Source organism: Schistocerca serialis, chromosome 5 (assembly GCF_023864345.2).
Source record: "Schistocerca serialis cubense isolate TAMUIC-IGC-003099 chromosome 5, iqSchSeri2.2, whole genome shotgun sequence".
Taxonomy (NCBI): domain Eukaryota; kingdom Metazoa; phylum Arthropoda; class Insecta; order Orthoptera; family Acrididae; genus Schistocerca; species Schistocerca serialis.
This window is the reverse complement of record NC_064642.1, coordinates 306,696,246-306,718,471: the sequence shown is the minus strand read 5'-3', so window position 1 is coordinate 306,718,471 and position 22,226 is coordinate 306,696,246. Positions and strand designations below refer to the sequence as shown.

Here is a 22,226-nt window from a genome sequence, read left to right as displayed (position 1 = left end):
CACCGCCGCCGTCAGTGTCAGCCAGTTTGCCGTGGCATACGGAGCTCCATCGCAGTCTTTAACACTGGTAGCATACCGCGACAGCGTGGACGTGAACCGTATGTGCAGTTGACGGACTTTGAGCGAGGGCGTATAGTGGGCATGCGGGAGGCCGGGTGGACGTACCGCCGAATTGCTCAACACGTGGGGCGTGAGGTCTCCACAGTACATCGATGTTGTCGCCAGTGGTCGGCGGAAGGTGCACGTGCCCGTCGACCTGGGACCGGACCGCAGCGACGCACGGATGCACGCCAAGACCGTAGGATCCTACGCAGTGCCGTAGGGGACCGCACCGCCACTTCCCAGCACATTAGGGACACTGTTGCTCCTGGGGTATCGGCGAGGACCATTCGCAACCGTCTCCATGAAGCTGGGCTACGGTCCCGCACACCGTTAGGCCGTCTTCCGCTCACGTCCCAACATCGTGCAGCCCGCCTCCAGTGGTGTCGCGACAGGCGTGAATGGAGGGACGAATGGAGACGTGTCGTCTTCAGCGATGAGAGTCGCTTCTGCCTTGGTGCCAATGATGGTCGTATGCGTGTTTGGCGCCGTGCAGGTGAGCGCCACAATCAGGACTGCATACGATCGAGGCACACAGGGCCAACACCCGGCATCATGGTGTGGGGAGCGATCTCCTACACTGGCCGTACACCACTGGTGATCGTCGAGGGGACACTAAATAGTGCACGGTACATCCAAACCGTCATCGAACCCATCGTTCTACCATTCCTAGACCGGCAAGGGAACTTGCTGTTCCAACAGGACAATGCACGTCCGCATGTATCCCATGCCACCCAACGTGCTCTAGAAGGTGTAAGTCAACTACCCTGGCCAGCAAGATCTCCGGATCTGTCCCCCATTGAGCATGTTTGGGACTGGATGAAGCGTCGTCTCACGCGGTCTGCACGTCCAGCACGAACGCTGGTCCAACTGAGGCGCCAGGTGGAAATGGCATGGCAAGCCGTTCCACAGGACTACATCCAGCATCTCTACGATCGTCTCCATGGGAGAATAGCAGCCTGCATTGCTGCGAAAGGTGGATATACACTGTACTAGTGCCGACATTGTGCATGCTCTGTTGCCTGTGTCTATGTGCCTGTGGTTCTGTCAGTGTGATCATGTGATGTATCTGACCCCAGGAATGTGTCAATAAAGTTTCCCCTTCCTGGGACAATGAATTCACGGTGTTCTTATTTCAATTTCCAGGAGTGTAGTTAAGGCTAACCGGCCATTGACCTTCTTCATCTGTGCGGATGCACACGCATTGTCCGAACGAAGTCTGTTAGGATTGTCTGCCGCGAGTAATGAAGTAGTGGGCAGGGGCACTACGAATGTAGTGTGTGGACATTAAGTTGGGAATGTGGGTCTCACGGGAAGCGCGCAAGGGACAATTCGCTGCAGTCGCACCATCCTCTGTAGGCCTCGGTGGCTCAGATGGATAGAGCGTCTGCCATGTAAGCAGGAGATCACGGGTTCGAGTCCCGGTCGGGGCACACATTTTCAACTGTCCACATTGATGTATATCAACGCCTGTCGATAGCTTAGGGGTCTTGATTTAATTATCATTTTATTCTAGAGATCTGCATGGTCACCGATGGTATCTGTTCTTTCGGACATGTCCTCATATGCGTATGGAGGATGGTCGATGACAGTGAACCCAAAGCGTCGAATATTGGGACAACACAGCTCTCATGCGTGGTCTGGCATTGTCATGCCGCAGGATAGGTTGCTCCACGTGTGAACGAACATTTGGAATTCGAAACTCGATTACAGCACGCAGTTTCTCACGCACCGACATAGTTACGTAACACGCCGAAATGTTAGACGCTAGAATTCGGACCCCTCTAGCAACAGAGGACCGCAATTTGCGTCAGCGAAGCAGAAAAGTCTACTGAATAATATGTATGGCACTTAATACCTCAGCCTATGTTGGTAACAGAAAAAAGATTCCGAGGCACTACTTTTCAGCATGCCGTCGTGGAAGTAGATGCTTCTGCTGGTCCGAGCCAAGGTTCTCAGGAAGTTTCTCTTGGTTGTAAGTCAAAGTCGGAAATACTCTCCCAGATATTCCCAATTGGGACTCCCTCTGCCACATAACCAGCTCGCCCGCTATGTCACTGAACTGGGTCTATAATGGGTCATTATTGGAACAATCTGCTCTACCTAAGGAATGGAAAACGTGTTTAAAAAAAATAAACAAACACACTGTTGCACCATCTGGAACAACTACACTGCATCTGACGAACAAGTTTTCGACTTCGGCACATAAACAGATGCTTGGAAATCCACTAGACATTTATATGAGATATAGTGCCCTATAAATGAATTAAAAATCGCTATAATCTCTAGATTCCAAAGAACGTTTTCGAGATGTATTCTTTGATTGTAAGGCGAATGCTGGAAATGAAAATTCCGTAACGATCGTTCCGAATTGGTATACCCTCTACCCCACTCCCAGTGCATCTGGTCTCCAACAGCCGCAGTGGTCATGGGAGTACATAACGAGTACGCACGAAACACTCTGCTCTTCTGCGTGTTCACTTCTCAAGAGAAGAGTACGCTGCTTTACTCTATAGAAAAAGAAATCCAGTACCGTCAGCTTTGTTCTTACGAAGAAACAAAGAGCAAGTTAACCACTTGATGTGCTTCCTGTAGTGTTGACTGTTGTTGCTAAAGAAAAGATGTGTAGATACCATTTGAGACTATTTCGTTTCTACGAATTACTCGCACGCTGCCGACGTCCGCAGCAACACTTCGTAAAACCGCTTGTGGCGCGCGGCGAATCCTTTTTTTTTTTTCCAAAACGATTGTGCCTTCCTACATTTCTGACGAAGGTTAAGTCTGTCGGCTCTTCCTTTAGACAGCAGACACGTTTTTAATACGTTGCCTCTTCCCAGTGCCTTCCAGTTGTTTGCTTCGCAAGGAAGCTGTTCACCCTTTTTAGGAGAGAGGCAGCTGCTTAGGTGTTGGCGTTGGGTGTGTTGCTGGCGCTGATGTTTTGTACATAGCGACCTGATTTTGCTGCTCAGTGACGCGTTGGGCTGCTGATAAAAGACTCGCGCCATCTGCTTACCCCTCCCTGCAGGCGAGACGCTTCTGTGAGCTGGTGATGCTCACCCAGTGGGAAATACTGCGGAAGATAAGAGGCGATTCATCGCGCCACGTTCTTCACTCGTTGTAGGCAGCCGATGAAGCACTGGGGCGCATTCCCCCGTGAAGCTACCTTTCTGCAGATTTTTCCTAGGTCGACTCCCTGCTATCCAGGTTTTTTTTTTCTTTATTGATCACTTTATTCCCTAACATGAGAGGTAGCTCACAAAACCTTCGTTTGCCCAATACTTGAATATTGTTCGTTACTCTGAGATCTGAACTAGATATGACAGATACAGGAAACAGAGAAGAACTAAAGAAGAGCAGTGCATTTCGTTGAAGCCGGTGTGGCCGAGCGGTTCTAGACGCTTCAGTCTGGAACTGCGCGACTCCTCCGGTCGCAGGTTCGAATTCTGCCTCGGGCATGGATGTGTGATATGTCCTTAGGTTAGTTAGGTTTAAGTAGTTCTAACTTCTAGGGGACTGATAACCTCAGATGTTGAGTCCCATAGTACTCAGAACCATTTGAACCATTTTTTTTAGCTACCACTTTGAACATTAAACAGTATGATTATCCAACTTATAGCTTCATTACAAAAATTTGAACAGCAGTACGTCTTTTTTATACAGCAACCTCATTTTTTTCTGTAATCCACATCCTCTCCCAAAGACCTGTTCAGATACGTATTACAGTGTACTATTTACTTAAACATGGCGCTATTAAGAACGTAACAGAAAACTGATTTTTGACTGTCCTTCACTAGTAATCTGTGCAGGTATCTACGGTGAGGTTATCTCGTCCATTTGCTAGAGTTGACAGTGAAAAAATGGAACAACAAGAGAAATTAACGCCAGTCCTTCTGTTAATCGTCTTCAGTTGACGTTACGTGTGAGCACGACGTACACCAAGGAAGAGAGAGGTTAGAAATCCTACTCACTTAGGAGGCTTAGTGTATTTACAATACTGGTCACGTAGAGTAGTACTTTTAAACGGCATGTAGCATTTCTACCTTCTCTTCGTTGGTTTACGCTGTATGTTGTACTCACACAAACTGGTGTTCTTTTTCTTCATGATTCCATTTCTTTACTGTTAGCTCCAGCAAGTGAACGATCTACGTTATCCCGTATACCTGCACTCTTACGTTTTTAATAACGTCATCCTTGCGTGAATGGTACTCTCTGATACGAGAGTAAGTTGATTACCAGTTAAAAACTTGAGGTACTACTAATAAAATACATACTGTTTATCATATCTCCGTAACTGACACGTTACAAATTATTACGAAATGTCGTATTCATGATCTATGGAACAAGTATTAATGTAACGTAATGTAACGAGCAAAATGGTTCAAATGGCTCTGAGCACTATGGGACTTAACTTCTGAGGTCACCAGACCCCTTGAACTTAGAACTACTAAAACCTAACTAACCTAAGGACATCAGACACATCCTTGCCCGAAGCAGGATTCGAGCCTGCGAACGCGGTCGCGCGGTTCCAGACTGAAGCGCATAGAACCGCTCGCCCACATGTAACGAGCAAAGTAACAACGGCAATCATGCTGTTTGATGTTCCACTGGTCGCTAAACGACATTTGCTTGGTACACTTTTTTTTATTTTGTTTCTGGACACAAATCTATTTGAGGTGCTCAAGATAAATGGGACACCCTGTATGTCTGTAGAACGTTTACTTTATTAAACGAGCTTAAAATACGATGAGGCGTTGCTATCTAATACTAATGTGTTATTAGTTCTCGTTGCAAAAGTTGATGATAAGAAACTGAGTAGTATGGGGCTTGATGTGGATCAGTATATTGTTGTTGTGGTCTTCAGTACAGAGACTGGTTTGATGTAGCTCTCCATGCTACTCTATCCTGTGCAAGCTTCTTCATTTCCAAGTGTAGTGTATTCATCTCTTAGTCTCCCTCTACGATTTTTCCCTCCACGCAGCCCTCCAATACTAAATTGGTGATCCCTTGATGCCTCAGAACATGTCCTACCAACCGATCCCTTCTTCTAGTCAACTTGTGCCACAAATTCCACTTCTCCCCAAATCTATTCAGTTCCTCCTCATTATTTACGTGATCTACCCATCTAATCTTCAGCAGTCTGCTGTAGCACCACATTTCGAAACCTTCTCTACTATTACTATTACTATTTATCGTCCACGTTTCACATCCATTCATGGCTACACTCCGCACAAATACTTCCAGAATAGACTTCCTGATAATTAAATCTATACTCGATCTTAACAAAACGAACAGCATAGCGAACGCATTATTGCAGCAAAGATAGACAGGAAGCCCACGCCTACCACAGTAGTACAAGTTATATGCCAACTAGCTCTGCAGACGAAGAAGAGATTGAAGAAATGTATGATGAGGTAAAAGAAATTATTCAGTTGGTGAAGGGAGACGAAAATTTAATAGTCGTGGGGGACTGGAATTCGATAGTAAGAAAAGAAAGAGAAGGAAAAGTAGTAGGTGAATATGGAGTGGGGGTAAGGAATGAAAGAGGAAGCCGCCTGGTAGAATTGTGCACACTGCACAACTTAATCATAGGTAACACTTGGTTCAAGAATCATGAGAGGAGGTTGTATACGCGGAAAAGGCCTGGAGACACTGGAAGGTTTCAGATAGCCTATATAATGATAAATAAGAGATTTAGGCTGGCTCTGAGCACTATGGGACTTAACTTCTAAGGTCATCAGTCCCATAGAACTTAGAACTACATAAAACCTAACTAACCTAAGGACATCACACACATCCATGCCCGAGGCAGGATTCGAACCTGCGACCGTAGCGGTCGCGCGATTCCAGACTGTAGCGCCTGGAACCGCTCGGCCACCCCGGCCGGCCAGAGATTTAGGAACCAGGATTGAAATTGTAAGACATTTCCAGAGGCAGATGAGAATTCTGACCACAATCTACTGGTTATGAACTGTAGATTTAAAATGAAGAAACTGCAAAAAAGTGGGAATTTAAGGAGATGTGACCTGGATAAACTGAAAGAACCAGATGCTGTACAGGGTTCCAGAGAGAGTATTAGTGAACAATTGACAAGAACGGTGGAAGGAAATACAGTAGAAGAAGAATGGGTAGATTTGAGAGATGAAATAGTGAAGGCAGCAGAGGTTCAAGTAGGTAAAAAGACGAGGCCTCGTAGAAATCCTTGGTAACAGAAGAGATACTGAATTTAACTGTTGAAAGGAGAAAATATAAAAATGCAGTAGATGAAGCATATGAAAAGGAATACAAACGTCTCAAAAATGAGATCGACAGGAAGTGCAAAATGGCTAAGCAGGGTGGCTAGAGGACAAATGAAAGGATGTATGAATATCAAGAGCTCAGATGGGAAACCAGTTCTAAGCAAAGAAGATAAATCAGAAAGTTGGAAGGAGCAAATAGAGGGTCTGTACAAGAGCGATTCACTTGAGGGGAATATTATGGAAATGGGAGAGAACGTAGGTGAAGATGAAATGGGAGATATGATACTGCGTGAAGAATTTGACAGAGCACTGGAAGACCTAAGTCGAAATAAGGCCCCGGCCGTAGACAACATTCCATTAGAACTACTGATAGCCTTGGGAGACCCAGCCTGACAAAACTCTACTGTCTGGTGAGCAAAATGTATGAGATATGCGAAATACCCTCAGATTTCAAGAAGAATATAATAATTCCAATCCCAAAGAAAGCAGGTGTTGACAGAAGTGAAAATCACAGAACTACCAGTTTAATAAGTCACGGCTGCAAAATACCTGCACGAATTCTTTACAGACGAACGGAAAAACTGGTAGAAGCCGAACTCGGGGAAGATCAGCTTGGATTCCGTAGAAATGTAGGAACGCATGAGGTAATACTGACCCTACGACTTATCTTAGAAGATAGATTAAGAAAAGGCAAACCCAAGATTGTAACGTTTGTAAACTTAGAGAAAGCATTTGACAATGTTGACTGGAATACTCTCTTTCAAATTCTGACGGTTGCAGGGGCCAAATACAGGGAGCAAAAGGCTATTTACAATTTGGACAGAAACCAGATGGCAGTTATTAGAGCCGATGGGCATGAAAGGGAAGTGGTGGTTGGGAAAGGAGTGACACAGTGTTGTACCTTGTCCCCGATGTTATTCAATTTATACATTGAGCAAGCAGTAAATGAAACAAAAGAAAAATTTGGAGTAGGAGTTAAAATCCATGGAGAAGAAATGAAAACTTTGAGGTTTTCCGATGACATTGTAATTCTGTCAGATACATTACAGGATCTGGAAGAGCAGTTGAACGGCATGGACAGTGTCTTGGAAGGAGGCTGTAAGATGAATATCAACAAAAGCAAAACAAAGATAATGGAATGTAGTCTAATTAAATCAGGTGATGCTGAGGGAATTAGATTACGAAATGAGGCACTTAAAGTAGTAGATGAGCTTTGCTGTTTGGGGAGCAAAATAACTGATGATGGTCGAATTAGGGAAGATATAAAATGTAGACTGGCAATGGCAAGAAAAGAGGTTCTGAAGAAGAGAAATTTGTTAATCTTTCGAAATATGGTGGTACAGAAGAATGCTGAAGATTAGATGGGTATATGAGGAGGTATTGAATAGAATTGGGGAGAAGAGAAATTTGTGGCACAACTTGTGTAGAAGAAGGGATCGGTTGGTAGGACATGTTCTGAGGCATCAAGGGATCACCAATTTAGTATTGGAGGGCAGCGTGGAGGGCAAAAATCGTAGAGGGAGATCAAGTGATGAATACACTACACAGATTCAGAAGCCTGTAGGTTGCAGTAGGTATTGCAGTAGGTACTGGGAGATGAAGAAGCTTGTACAGGATAGAGTAGGATGGAGAGCTGCATGAAACCAGTCTCTGGACTGAAGATCACAACAACAACAACAACAACAACAACATGCTGTTCGTAGTAGCTTATCCGCGCTCCTATTTTTTATTCATTATTAAACCTACTCCTGCATTATCCCTATTTGATTTTGTATTTATGACCCTGTATTCACCTGACCAAAAGTCTTGTTCCTCCTGCCACCGAACTTCACTAATTCCCACTATATGTAACTTTAACCCATCCATTTCCCTTTTTAAATTTTCGATCCTACCTGCCCGATTAAGGGACCTAACATTCTACGCTCCGATCCGTAGAACGCCAGTTTTGTTCTCCTGATACGTCCTCCTGAGTAGTCCCCGCCCGGAGATCCGTATGGGGGACTATTTTATCTCCGGAATATTTTACCCAAAAGGACACTATCATCATTTAATCATACAGAAAATCTGCATGCCCTTGGGAAAAATTACGGCTGTAGTTTCCCCTAGCTTTCAGCCTTTCGCAGTACCAGCACAGCAAGCCCGTTTTGGTTAATGTTACAAGGCCAGATCAGTCAATCATCCAGACTGTTGCCAACTACTGGAAAGGCTGTTGCCCCTCGTCAGGAACGACACGTTTGTTTGGCCTCTCAACAGATACCCCTCCGTGTGGTTGCACTACGGTACGGCTATTTGTATCGCTGAGGCATGCAAGGCTCCCCACCAACGGCAAGATCCATGGTTCAAGGGGGGGGGGGGGGGGCATCAGCAAAATGTTCTAAAAGGAGAGTCGGATACGGGAATTTTACAGGCGAGAGGTGAGGATGTGCGTAATAGATTCCTGATTTATAGAGAGATAGAGAAGGGACTATAGCTGGTAGGAAGTATTATGTCAGAGAACTGTGGTCTGCTAACGCTTGCATGGGACCAGATGCGAAGTGGAAGTGAAGATGAGAAGGCATTCGTTGGTACAGGCGAAGCAATTTTTACCTGCTTCCAGTTACTTTATTACGTTTTACAAAGCACTGGTTAGGTAGGAGTCCTTTCACACACGCACAATACATAAAATTCAGTAACGCTCAGAACTGTTTGTACAAAACCGCCTTTTTCTTCGACGACTTGGACTGAACGGTGACGACGTCAAGAGAATGTTAACCGTACCTGTTGGAACAGTTCTGCACTACTGGAAATAACTGTCAAAATCTTGTGACTCAGCTGGCCGCGGTGGTGTAGCGGTTCTAGGCGCACAGTCCGGAACAGCGCGACTGCTACGGTCGCAGGTTCGAATCCTGCCTCGGGCATGGATGTGTGTGATGTCCTTAGGTTAGTTAGGTTTAAGTAGTTCTAAGTTCTAGGGGACTGATGACCTCATAAGTTAAGTCACATAGTGCTCAGAGCCATTTGAACCATTTGAACCTTGTGACTCATATGGATTCTGTTCCTACCGAATGGTACTTCAGTCATAAACCCTTTCCCTAATTACCATGGGTTGATAAAGGAAAGAAAAAGAGGAAGATTAGATTTTCTCTCTGAGCGCTTTGTCTTCAGTAATTCAAGTTCTACATTGTATACGTTCCAGGGAAAGTCATTGTCGTGGCCCACATTTCATCACGAGTACCCACTGGGATAACACTTGAGAAGGACAAAGAACTTAAGGAGACAAATTCTGATATTTTATGTATGAAGGAAGACGGAGGGGGGGGGGGGGGGAATCGAACGTTCGAAAGATATGTGGGTACCACACTTGCAGATATTCGCAACGAACAAGACAAAGATCCCATCTTAAAAGTCATCAAACTGAAGTGGCAATATGGCGAAGTAGTCAATATCAGGCAGTACCACCTAATTAGGAACAACATATTGTCCAGACAAACCAATATGGATGAAAGTAACTGGTTAGTGTGTGTGGCAGACAAGTTTGTCAACAAATCACTTGTAATTCTAAGTTCTGTTGGTGGTGTGACGTCACCTGCAAGGCTGGATTCGCATCCGTAAATGCAGGAAATCGCCAATGTGAACATATTCCCCCTCCCGCATTGGGTGATGATTGAGGAGTGGGAAAGCTTCGACAGTTCGAGTTTTAACTACGACTTTACACGGTCTGAACAGCGAGAAGATTTTATACAAGGGTGCCGCCGTGATAAACTTCGACGTCACTTAACACATCTGTTACTCCCACTCACATAAACATAATTACACAGCGAACAAGTCCAGACACAGCACGCATAGCATGCTCATGTGCAGGAATATCACGAAAACCGATTGTTGCATCGGAATCATGTTTTCCAGAATTTTCTGCGATAACAGTTCTCGTCTTCATTAACAAGAATCAGTTCCATTTCAGTCTTATAAATATTTTCCGGACCAGTTTTACTTTTCTCAACCTCTACGTTACGTATTATTCACTATAGTGACATAGGTTGGATGAACATACTGTCTCTAATGAACTGCTGTTAAAGCTTTTATTAAAACTAAGCCGAAAACTTCGTGAAAATCCATAAAGTTTATTCTCACTTTTACTTTTAATAAATTTTTTCACGACTTGCACATTGTACATTGTATTACTTTCAATTCTAACTGTAGCTTATTCCTTTGCTTTATAAAATCCGTTTTTCCTTAATGTTTGGTAATAATCTTACTGAATACCTTACACGAGGAATGTTCAACAAGTAATGCAACAAATTTTTTCTGAAAGCCGGTTAGTTTTATTCAGGATATCAGTACTCCATATTATTCCTCCACCCTTCTGGCTACAAAACGCTATTTTTCAGCATAATGTCCGTTCAGTACGACGGCGTTACGCCGTATTACTACGAGGGCCTGCGTACCGACATGGTACCTTTCTACTGGTCGACGTCGGAGCCGAAGTCTTGATGCTTCTACCTCCCCATCATCCACGTACTGCTTCTTGGGCACAACAGAGGTTCTTCGTTGTTCTTTATGGTCTTTCGTTAGTTAGCGAGGAACCCATCGGGTACCCACTTTTGAGTACCCCAACTGGTGGACAAGCACAACCGACAGAGACATCCAGTTGAGCAGCGAGATATTTAATTGTGATCCGTCGATCGCCTCGAATGAGAGTGTCCGCACGTTCCAACATTGCACGAGTCGCAGTTGTGTGGCCCGCCGACCGTTACGCGGCAGATCGGACAGGTTTGAGCGACCTTGTTGGAATGATGGTAGACGCCTCGCCAAACGACTCACCGTGCTTTTGTTCACTCCCAGGACTCCCTAGACATCTTGTAAGCACCTACGAACATCTGCTATACTCTGGTTTTCCGACAAAAGAAACTCAGTGACAGCTCTCTGCTTGCTACGATGCCATTTTTAAGGCTACATAAAGCGTTGCAACCTATCGAAACTTTATCAAACTATAAAGGCTGAAGCGGGAATATGCCACGATGTCCCTCAATAAATTCCGCATCTTTTCAACGAAATTGGCCGAGGGAAAAAAAGTGTTGCATTACTTATTGAACACTTTCTTTAAATCTTGCCTGTCTCCTTTCATCTGAAGCAGAATACTTACAGCATTTTGCCAGTTTAGGTGATTCGTCTCCCTCCGCACACATTCACAATTTTGCTAGTTTCTTTCGTATTATTTTTCCTCAATTTTTGATCATTTCTACTGAATCGCCATCATTTTCAGGCGACTTCCCTATCTTCATATCTTGAACGGCCTTATAAAGCATTTCGGAGCAACACTAAAATAGAGGTCAGCCACATAAATATCACTTATGAACGGACACTGTAGATCTTAGTTTGCATTCAACAATTGGCCGTCACGGTATTTGTACAAGTGGCTATGGCGCGCCAAAGATGTACGCATGCCGTTCCTCTGTTCCAAAGACACCGGAATTGGCATGTTTTGCTCTCTGCTTTCAGGTCAACACATGAAGAAGAGCTCTTTGTCGGAGTCGTCGTCAGACATCATGGAGCTTGAGGAGGGCATTCTGCTAACGAGGGACATCACCAAGAAGCAGAACTGCAACCCGCGACACAACAACAACATCAACGCGATGAGCATTGAGACTGATGTCTGACTACTGGGTAACGTATTAAACACTCAACGACCTTCACTAAACTAACGTTGTAAATTACGCTCCACCTCTCGGTCAGTTCCCATTGGTTTTTGTAGAATTTAGACAGTGTCTCTCCCTCAATTTCTTGCAGTGAAACTAGTTCACAGAGTTACATTTGTCGTTATGTCTCCCGCCGTTCTTGACCGGCAATTATTTATCCAGTACAGTGTATTTTGAGATGCAGTGCAGCACGTAGCTAATACACTACCACAACTGAATATTCTTAAATGATCAAGCAGGAAAAACTCATTATGGAATCATAAATCCTTCGAAAGAGAGCCATTTGGAGAAACGTAACACGATATGTACATCTTCAAGTCAGACAAACAGGAATCTGAGCCGTAGTATACCAGAAAGACTCTACAAGGATACAAAAAAATTAGGAAACGATAAGAAAGCCAAGCAGTTTCTCGTATGAGTCAATGAACTAAAGAAACAGTGCATTCATTTGACGTTCTCTTTTCATGTGTGTCTCCCAAAGGGACCCCGCCCCTCTTAATAATCCCACGGTCCACATTCTTTTAGTTATTTGTTGCCGTTTGGTATAAATACTATGCAGCCACTGCGTTATTATATAGGTAGTACATCCGATGATTTAAAAATTCGTGTCGAGGCATACCGAGCACATACTACAAGCGTTTTTCGGAGAAATTGTAATCATTTCTCTACTGCTCTCGGTTCTACTTGCATGTTACAACAAAACGACTATGTTACAATGTTTTAAGAGAGATGTGAGTACAGGAAGCACAACATATTTTTACTTATCTTTTGTATCGCTGATTTCCAAGAATGTTCACTGTAGGTGCACCATTATAGCCTAGGATTCATCTTAGTCTCTGTATGACTGTGGAATGGTGATTATAGACATTTTATGAATTAAATTCTTCCTTTCTCAGACTCGTAAATTTATTCTCTTCGAGTTAGAGTTTGCTACTTTTGGCCATAGAACGAAAGATAATGACTCACTTAGGCAAACTTCTGTTTTCAACTACCCAAGTGAACTGACACTAAAACTCAACACAACTTTCCGCGAAGAATAGCACGCTCGTCAGAGGTAATTATATAGGCCAATGATTTTACACCAAGTGTTTACAAAAATTGAAATTCTCAAATAACTGATTCGGAAAATGTTTTTGTGGGTTAACAGTATGTATTCAGATGTGGGATACATTAATAAAAATTCACTAACTTTTTGAGACACAAATTGATGTTGGATCAAAATAATAAAAATATAAAACTATTAATATATGATACGGACGTGACAGAAACAAATGTACAAGGGTTATTTACATAACTATTACTTCAAAAAGTAATCAGCATTATATAACTGAAATCGACGTACCAAAATGGCAAGATGAATAGATCCATACCGCGTAGCATTAACAAATTAAGAGAACGAACGACATCTGACGGATCGAAATCCCGTGTCCCTAAAAACTTTACAAAAACTCTCAGTTTTATGTTCAGGATATAATCTCATACACTAAGTTTACATGTGGCACATCTTCCGAAACACTAAAACAGAATTTCGAAAAACAGTTTTACGCTGTCGTGTTTACATGTTAATGTCTGAAGCGGATTTGCTAGGTCAATTAAATAAGGTGCGTGGAAAACAGCTGTTACAGTTTCTGATTTAGTCAGCACAATCACTATTTCTCTTCAACTAGGCGAAGTGTAAACAGCTTTAGCATAGTATTTACACGTATCCTTCACCGTATGAAAAGGCGGTCCATTCACAGTAGCCGAAAATTTTTAAAACAAGGACAAAATCCGACAGCCCAAGCACATTCCAAAACCAGATGTATTTACATGGGAGCGAAAATCGATTGAGGAATTAGAAAACCGGCAACTAGAAGCGGATTTCCAGAATCGATTTTGAAGTGTTTATATGACCACTCAGACGCGTATGCGGAAATCGGTTTACGAAATCCGGTTTTGGGAGCACCATGTAAACGGAGTGATAGAAACATCATGATAGTTTTGTAAATTCTTGTGTTTTCTAAAATTCGGCGATAGTGGTGATACTAGTGAGAAGTTGGTGTTCCCACCCGCTTCGCCTACCAATCTCGCGAAAATAATGTATGATTTCATCCATTGAAAGCGATGGGGCAAGTACTCGTGCGTGGTTACTTCGGGCGTTAGGCACGTGCAGATTCAAGGAGAGGGGGGGAGGGGGTAATCAAATTGTAATGACTTCCCCATAAAAAGAACAATCACTGAACTAACCGCTGATGTAACCTGTTAACATTGTATTAAAAACTTTTTATTGTTATTATTATTAGATTTCTATGCATCTCCGGCAAATCAAACGTAATGGTGATGACAAATTATTTCTTTTCCTTGAGGTTTGAGTGAAAGGTAGCGACAAACTTTGTCCCTCCCTCCCCCTCCCCCTCCTATCCCAACCCCCTCCGAAAAAATTCCTGAATCTATACCTGGCTTTGGGTACCATATGCCGCACGCAGAATCCGTAATTCGATATTCTGGGGAAGGGCAGATGCCACGGATTGCAGGTTACAGAATTGACGACGTCTGTACAGTCGTGTTTTCTCCCTGTTCTCTCTACTCTTCTAATTTGTTAAATGAACTCACTTTATGTTCATGAGTGTGAGCGGATGCATTGAAATCGGGGATAATCAAGTGCCTGTGCGGTGCGTCCTTCGTGAGATGGTCCGCGTACACCGCCGTGACGTAACGAAAGAAAATACTGTGCACATTATTTTACGGTTGACACTGAAAATAAGTTTAGTTTAGGTAGGCGAAACTATGTGAGAAAATACTACTGATAGAGAATACAGTAAGTAAGTTTGTAACAACATACGAAGTACAGCTGGTAAGAAACGGTAAGAATGAAATGTTGGGTACTGAGGTTTTCGTAAAGCTCGAGCGTGCGCTCCGAAACCAGCAGGTCTTTAATTTTGAAATAAATACACTCAAATGCTGAGGTTAAATGTTGTTGGGACTGTCTTGCTGTTTAAGATATTTAATGTCATTAATTCAGTCTGCTTCGTGGACCCGGGTAGGCGCGCCGGCCCCGGATCAAATCCGCCCGGCGGATTAACGACGACGGTCGGTGTGCCGGCCAGCCTGGATGTGGTTTTTAGGCGGTTTTCCACATCCCCTAGGTGAATACCGGGCTGGTCCCGCCTCAGTTACATGGCTCTCAGACATCTGAACACTTTCGCATTATTCCATGGATTACACTAGTCGCAGAGTCCGCAGCTCGTGGTCGTGCGGTAGCTTTCTTGCTTCCCGCGCCCGGGTTCCCGGGTTCGATTCCCGGCGGGGTCAGGGATTTTCTCTGCCTCGTGATGACTGGGTGTTGTGTGACGTCCTTATGTTAGTTAGGTTTAAGCAGTTCTAAGTTCTAGGGGGTTGATGACCATAGCTGTTAAGTCCCATAGTGCTCAGAGCCATTTGAACCATTTTTGAACTAGTCGCAGACAGTTGGGGTACACCAATTCCGTTCTGGGGGATACGGGGTGGCGGCAGGAAGGGCATCCGTCCTCCCCTTAATCCGACATTGCCAAATCCGATTAACCATGCCGACCCTGCGTACCTGCGGGACAAAGGCACAAGCGCAAGAAAGAAAGAAAGAAAGAAAGAATGTCATTATTTCAGTGTTAGAGTGTGATACTTCAATATAGCCATATGTATCTCCGTGACGTCAGTACCCGTTCAGTTCATTCAACAAATGAAACGTGCTGATCATCTGTCTACACAGGTTTCGAAGGTAAAAGCCGCAGTCGCTTGCAGTGAAAACGTACCAATGACAAAAATTCACAGTTCTCCTCTAGACTTCGGAAAGCCGTCTGTGATCCCACGAACCACCTGCTCCTTGGCAAATACAAAAAATACGCACGTTGATGCCCTGAATTTCACCTGAAAAGTGATTCAATTAACGCATCAACCATCTGAATTTCTGTGCCATAAAATTTTAAGATTACTTTGTTTTACGATTCGTGCATGGACGTAACTGGTCGTTAATAATTCTCACCTCCCCAATCCTCTTGCTCCCCACTCCAACATACGTACACGTAATTCGCTGTTACATGCTTCGCTGTAAGTAAGCTTTGTTCTCGACTGGCCTCTTACACTGTTGTCTTTTCCCTTAGTTACCCCAACCATGTATTTGATTATAGGTCACTGAGAATATATTCCATCACGTGTGTGTGATGTGAAAGTGTATCGCATTTCCGGAGAAAACAGTTTTTTTACCCCACGATACTCGCTGTTAACAAATCAGTTAACGCCTATTATCCATTTCACCGGAATTCAACTGTCCGCTCCTCAACCGTGTCTCGGCGGTGTTGGTTAAACGTAAACCGTGAGTAACAGAGTACGGATGGGTTTACGTAAGCAGAGGTGGGCGATAGGCGTCTTGTGTAAGGGGCTGCGGTAAAAATGGCACAACAGCACTACGGGGAGTTGTTACGGCAACGACAGTACCATCTGCAACTGTTCACCGATGCCAGATACAGAGGGTCTTCATGTCGGTTAGGATGTGCAAAGGATGTCAGATTACACGATTTTGAGAAAGTGATGTTAAATACGATTGGTGAAAATTCCCTTTTCAGTAGTTTTCGAGTTGCATGGTATGTGGACATAAGACAAATAAATGCCTTTTGAAGACAGTGCTCTACACCTTTTAACAAGTTGACAAAAATGATAATATGTAAAGGCCACAAGCTGATACACGGGAAATATATATCTAAAACTAGTTTCCTTCAACATCTGAAGATATACTTTTTCACATCTCAAACATGAGTTTAAGCCTGTTTCCATCGCTGAGGTAAACATTGTGTGTAGTCATTAAGATACAGGTTGGTGATAATTTTGGTAAGTATCTGTAGAATGTCTGACAAAGAACGTGAAGCACCCAGAAGGCACGGTCGAATGTCAATGTAACTTCGTAGTCTGCAGCTCTTATTACACCTTATGGGTTATAGAAGGGGACGCGAACAGTGTCGGATGTTGAGACACACTGTGAATGATGCGAAGACGCCGCGTATTCCTGCGAGAGAGCCTTATCAGGACCTGACGGAGTTTGAAAGGGGCCTCATTGTGGGCCTCCATTTGGCCAGCTGATCGAATCGTACAATATCCAGATTTGTAGGGCATTCAGATGCGATAGTGGCCCAATATGGAACTCCATGCGAACGATAGGGCAGACATAGTCGTCATCGAGGTTGCAGTCGATCATGCCTGAGCACGACAATGGAGGATCGCGCTACAGTGCACCAAGCATACCACAACCTCTTCACGTCTCTTCCTGCCATCCGAGAACAAGTAATAGTCTCCTTCCAACATTCTGTTTCATCCAATGCCTTTGGTCGAAGACTAGCAGCAGGCTACGGTCGCAGGTTCGAATCCTTCATCGGGCATGGATGTGTGTGATGCCCTTAGGTTAGTTAGGTCTAATTAGTTCTAAGTTCTAGGCGACTGATGACCTTAGAAATTAAGTCGCATAGTGCTCTGAGCCATTTTAAACTAGCCGCAGGAAGATAGGGAATTACTGTCCCATACGTTGGCTGACTTTAGCATTCCAACACAAACGACTGTGTTTTTATTGGTGCCGTGACTGGAAAGCAAAGATGGCTGAAGAACGACGTCGCCCTAGGATCAGCGATGAATCGCGGCACTGCGCTACCCCAGACGACCATTGACGGCGAGTATGTCCGCTTCCTAGGACGAGGTTCCAGTTTTCCGATGTTCCAGCGAGACCCAGCGGTGTTACTCCTGGCGTCATGGCTGGAAGTGATTGCTGGAACTCTGACGTCACGGACCTCCTCCGTCCTTACGTGTTAGTCCCATGACAGTACCGCGGTGCAATTATTCAACACCAACAATTCTCGTCCATCACGTATAATATCTACATTGCTATCAAGTCTTTTTACAATACCCCAAAAGGAACATCCAGCTTCTCGTAGCTCAATTACACGCCCTCGTTCAAAGATAGTCCGTTACTGATAATGGCGTCTTTATAGCCTTAAAGGCATTCTTGACTTGACATCAACTCACCGCGTCCAATCTCAAAGATAACGCTCACGACTGTATTTAACGCGAATCTGATTTGCTTCCTCATAGTGGCGATACTTGTGTCACTCTTATCTGACGGGCATGAACTGAATAGACTTCATCTTTCAAATGAAGAAACACGCCTGCCAACTTTCGATTATGTCGCATAACTCCTTGGTGGTGCGATTTTTTTCCGCCAGTGTATTTCAAATTTCTTTTGATCTATTTAGTATTATGCGAAACCTTGCAACCTAAAACACAAACATTCGAAATTATTGCAAAGCTATAAATATTGAGCAATAATACGGACCGTCTAGGAGCCGCTTTAGAGGTCAAGCGCAGGGTACATAATGTTAAACGTATACCTACTACAACTACTGTGCACAATTAAAGATTATTCTTCCGGGCATAGGACTGAAAATAACATAAATAAACCTGTTTCAGACATAGTTTCCGAAAGGTTTTGCTGTGGCGTAAGGCATTCGGCTCACAAGGGAACCACACGGCTGTCCGATTTTTATAATTATTTATATTTACGGTACGTAAAGTTCAGAACTAAAATAACAATCTGCCGCAGTAGTTCGATGCAACTCTCAATAATTCTCGAGAAAATCAACTTTGAAATTTTTCTAACGTCTGTAATACCATAAAATAAGATCCCTTATCTCATCAAGTAGTGTTGTTCTTGAAACGTCCCCTTAGAAAAATTATACATGAATGTGCTTAAACTGACACACAATATTTTTAGCGCAACGCAATCTGATTTTCAAAAATCCCTACAAAAGAATGGCCCTGACTAACATTAATATATACCTTTCGCAAATCACTTACCTCACCAAAGATCTTCGTTACTCGAACTACTGCAATACAGCGAGCGCCACTACTGCCAGCTAAATAAAAGATTCAAACTACTGAAGGCACTAACTACTGATAGGCATAGTTAGCAAATGAAAGATTTTGATAGAGAACAAACACTGTATTTACTTTAATAGTGTTCAAAAGTCATAATATATATAGCAGTTCATGACATCCAGTCTTACAAATTTCAAAACTCCGCCATTTCTCTCCCCACATCCACCACTACTGGCGGCTCACCTCCAACTGCGCAACGGTACGCGCTGTTAACATCCAGCTGCCCAACACTACAATGGCAGACAACAATGCAAACTTAGCCACAGACTGCACACAGCACAGCCAGTGATTTTCATACAGAGCGCTACGTGGCGTTACCAATATAGAAACCTAAACAGTCTACTTACATAGCCCCCATGCTCCCCACAAAAAAATTTTACAAATTGTTTTAGGCAGCGGCCAATACAGATTTGAAAAAATTTTTCATAATTACAATAACAAAGAAATCAAATGCACACACTTATTGATACAATGTTGGTCAAAAGCTAAAATTTTCTTACAGTCCATAAAGACAGTCCTGATCATTCATCACAGTAAAACTGCAGTGTTTTTTTTTTCTCAAAGTCTGAGCAGTAAAAGAAAATGCACACGGAAGTAGTGGATTTCCATGCAGTCTTGAAGAAGTAGTGTTGTCCTTACAACGGAAAGACAGTGCTGACTCTTGACATGCAGACAAGTAATGGGCCACAACAGAGCAAACCCACAGCAGAGTCAGTCGAAGTTTTGAAGAATATTGGTAGGTAGGTCATCAAAGTGCAGACCCACTGTAGTCCTGGTAGAGAGTATGGTATTGGTGAGTCATCAAAGTTGCAGACCCAGTGCAGTCCTTGTAGAAATAATGGTATTGGTGAGTCATCAAAGATGCAGACCCACTGTAGTCCTTGTAGAGACGGCCAGCCGCCAACTGTTGCGACTGTGCAGGTGCACAATCACCATCGAAGAGTCTTGCGGAGAATATAGCAAGTCCATAAACCACCACTTGTATACTCACAAAGTTTTTGGAATTGTCCTTAGAACCAGCAATGCTGTTAACCAGTCCCTTGCTGACTTATCAACACACGTGGGAGCACTAACAGTCCTCTTTTTTTTTTTACATATTGTGCATATACTATGACCAACAGAAATGTGTGCAGTGAAATGAATGCTTACAAGTTACTTAATTTGCTGAACTGGTGTCAATTACAATATTATAACATGAGAATACAATATCAAAGGTACAAAATACATCATTAAAGAACATAACAATACAGATAACATTTGTAGTAGTACAGGCTTTACAAAAGAATAGAAATAAACATATAAATCAGTGTTACAGGAATTATGACATAAGTAAATAAATAAAATAATGAGAATAGTTTTCGAAACATTAATTTCACACATGAGAATTGAAACAGAAAAGAATTAATAATGTGTAAACATCTTTACAAAGAAAATGACATATTATAAATGCAAATTATATTTGAGGATAACAGTATTCCTCATCATAGTGAATGTAGCTTAGTACTGGAAAAATTCTACAACATAGATCTTATTAACTAAACACATAAAGACAGGAAGAACACAAATACACAAGGGTACACAAACACATAGAGGTATAACACAAAAGGAAAGGACAGGATTTGTTTTACTGAAGTATTTTGCATTGAGATCTCCCTTCGTTCATCATTATTCCCAAAAAGTCCTATCTAAGCCTACTTTGTGTATTCTATTCATCCTCTTTCAAAATGCTTTTTTGGTTAAAATATTTTCTTATAGCTTCTCAATCCATTTCTTCCAATTCATCACAACTCGTTCTCTTGTATAGCCTACCCCATCTTAAGCTAACTTAAATCTACCGAGCTCAGATGCATAAACTAAGGGACGAGGCAATGCAGCAGCACAAAACAATTAACACAAACAGCAATGACAAAAAATGCAAATTGGCAAAGCAAGCAGCAGTAAATCTAAATTTGGAGAGCAAATGCAACATTATCACTAATATGAGCCAATGCGCAGCAAAAAGAAAAATAAATCAGTAGTAAAACTGGCTTCACAGAGTAATACAAAGTGAAATTTAGTAGCACTATGCCTGGCAAGCAGCAGCAGCAAATGCAATAACTTATACCTAAACATCACAAACCCACAAGCAGAAAAAATATTACAGTAAAAATGGCCATGTTTAATACCTATGCCGCATCTTAATACTAGGGTGATGCATCACCTTAACTTACAATACTAAACAAGTTACCCAGTCATTGACAAAAATTATGTATGCAATTCCTGTGAAGGGATTGGTTCAAATGGTTCAACTGGCTCTGAGCACTATGGGACTTAACAGCTGTGGTCATCAGTCCCCTAGAACTTAGAACTACTTAAAACTAACTAACCTAAGGACATCACACACATCCATGCCCGAGGCAGGATTCGAACCTGCGACCGTAGCAGCCTCGCGGTTCCGGACTGTGCGCCTAGAACCGCGAGACCACCATGGCCGGCCCTGTGAAGGGAAATGTCTTTTTTTGTGCTCCCTCGTTTTTCTGAAGTAGATTATCAAATTATTTACTGGATCTCTAGGCATAAAATATTTATATTAGTACATCTACAAAATTTTATTTTAATCAATGCTGCAGTGCAGCTAGAAACTAGATATTAAACAAAATGAGCAATCTCTCAACTGCATAGACAATAGATGTAAAATATTTCTCATCATTTCATTAGGCATTTTAGTAAATATCGTAAATTAAGAGCTCCACAGTGTAATCATATGTTTTCAAGTTTGAGCGTGTCGTATTTGCGATGCTTTCGACAAAGAAATGTCAATAGCGAGGATAATGGCCTCGTTTTTTTTTTCTCCACCTAATGGCTTTCTTTTGTCAGACGACTATCTCTCAGCTGGGCACCCTAAACGCATTACGTCAAGGTCACTTACCTTTCTTACTGAAATATTTATGACAGGAGTTTTGACTACAGTGACAGTCTCATATAAAAATATTTTCACAGGTTGAGAATTTGCGTTACAAATGTGTAGAAAATAAAATCCTATAAATATAACAGTGTCCAAAAAATTTTCGACAGCATTGTAATACATTCACGCATGTACACACATTTCATAATTCTTAAAGTACGATTCTTGGTTTCCAACATCCTTTTCCACAAATCAGAGTCCCTAACCACTACGCATTATTCCTTACCTTATTATACATACACATATTCGTCGACACTTCTTCAATATTTCATCATAAGAAATACGTAGCATAATCAAATTCCTCATATACGGTAGCATCATCTTATTGATCATAAACATATC

General features: G+C 42.7%; 1 protein-coding gene and 1 non-coding gene across 2 annotated transcripts in view; both read left to right on the top strand.

Moving 5' to 3' along the window:
- Positions 1-22,226, top strand: part of LOC126481917 (potassium voltage-gated channel protein Shaker) — a 1,005,443-nt gene that overhangs the window by 832,907 nt on the left and 150,310 nt on the right. The window contains exon 10 of the mRNA XM_050105876.1: positions 11,814-11,978. Within this exon, the coding sequence (XP_049961833.1) occupies positions 11,814-11,971 (158 nt within the window). The 3' untranslated portion in view covers positions 11,972-11,978. The remainder of the gene's footprint in view (positions 1-11,813; positions 11,979-22,226) is intronic.
- On the top strand, positions 1,459-1,532 carry Trnat-ugu (transfer RNA threonine (anticodon UGU)). The gene has a single exon. It is a non-coding gene; the product is annotated as a tRNA-Thr (tRNA).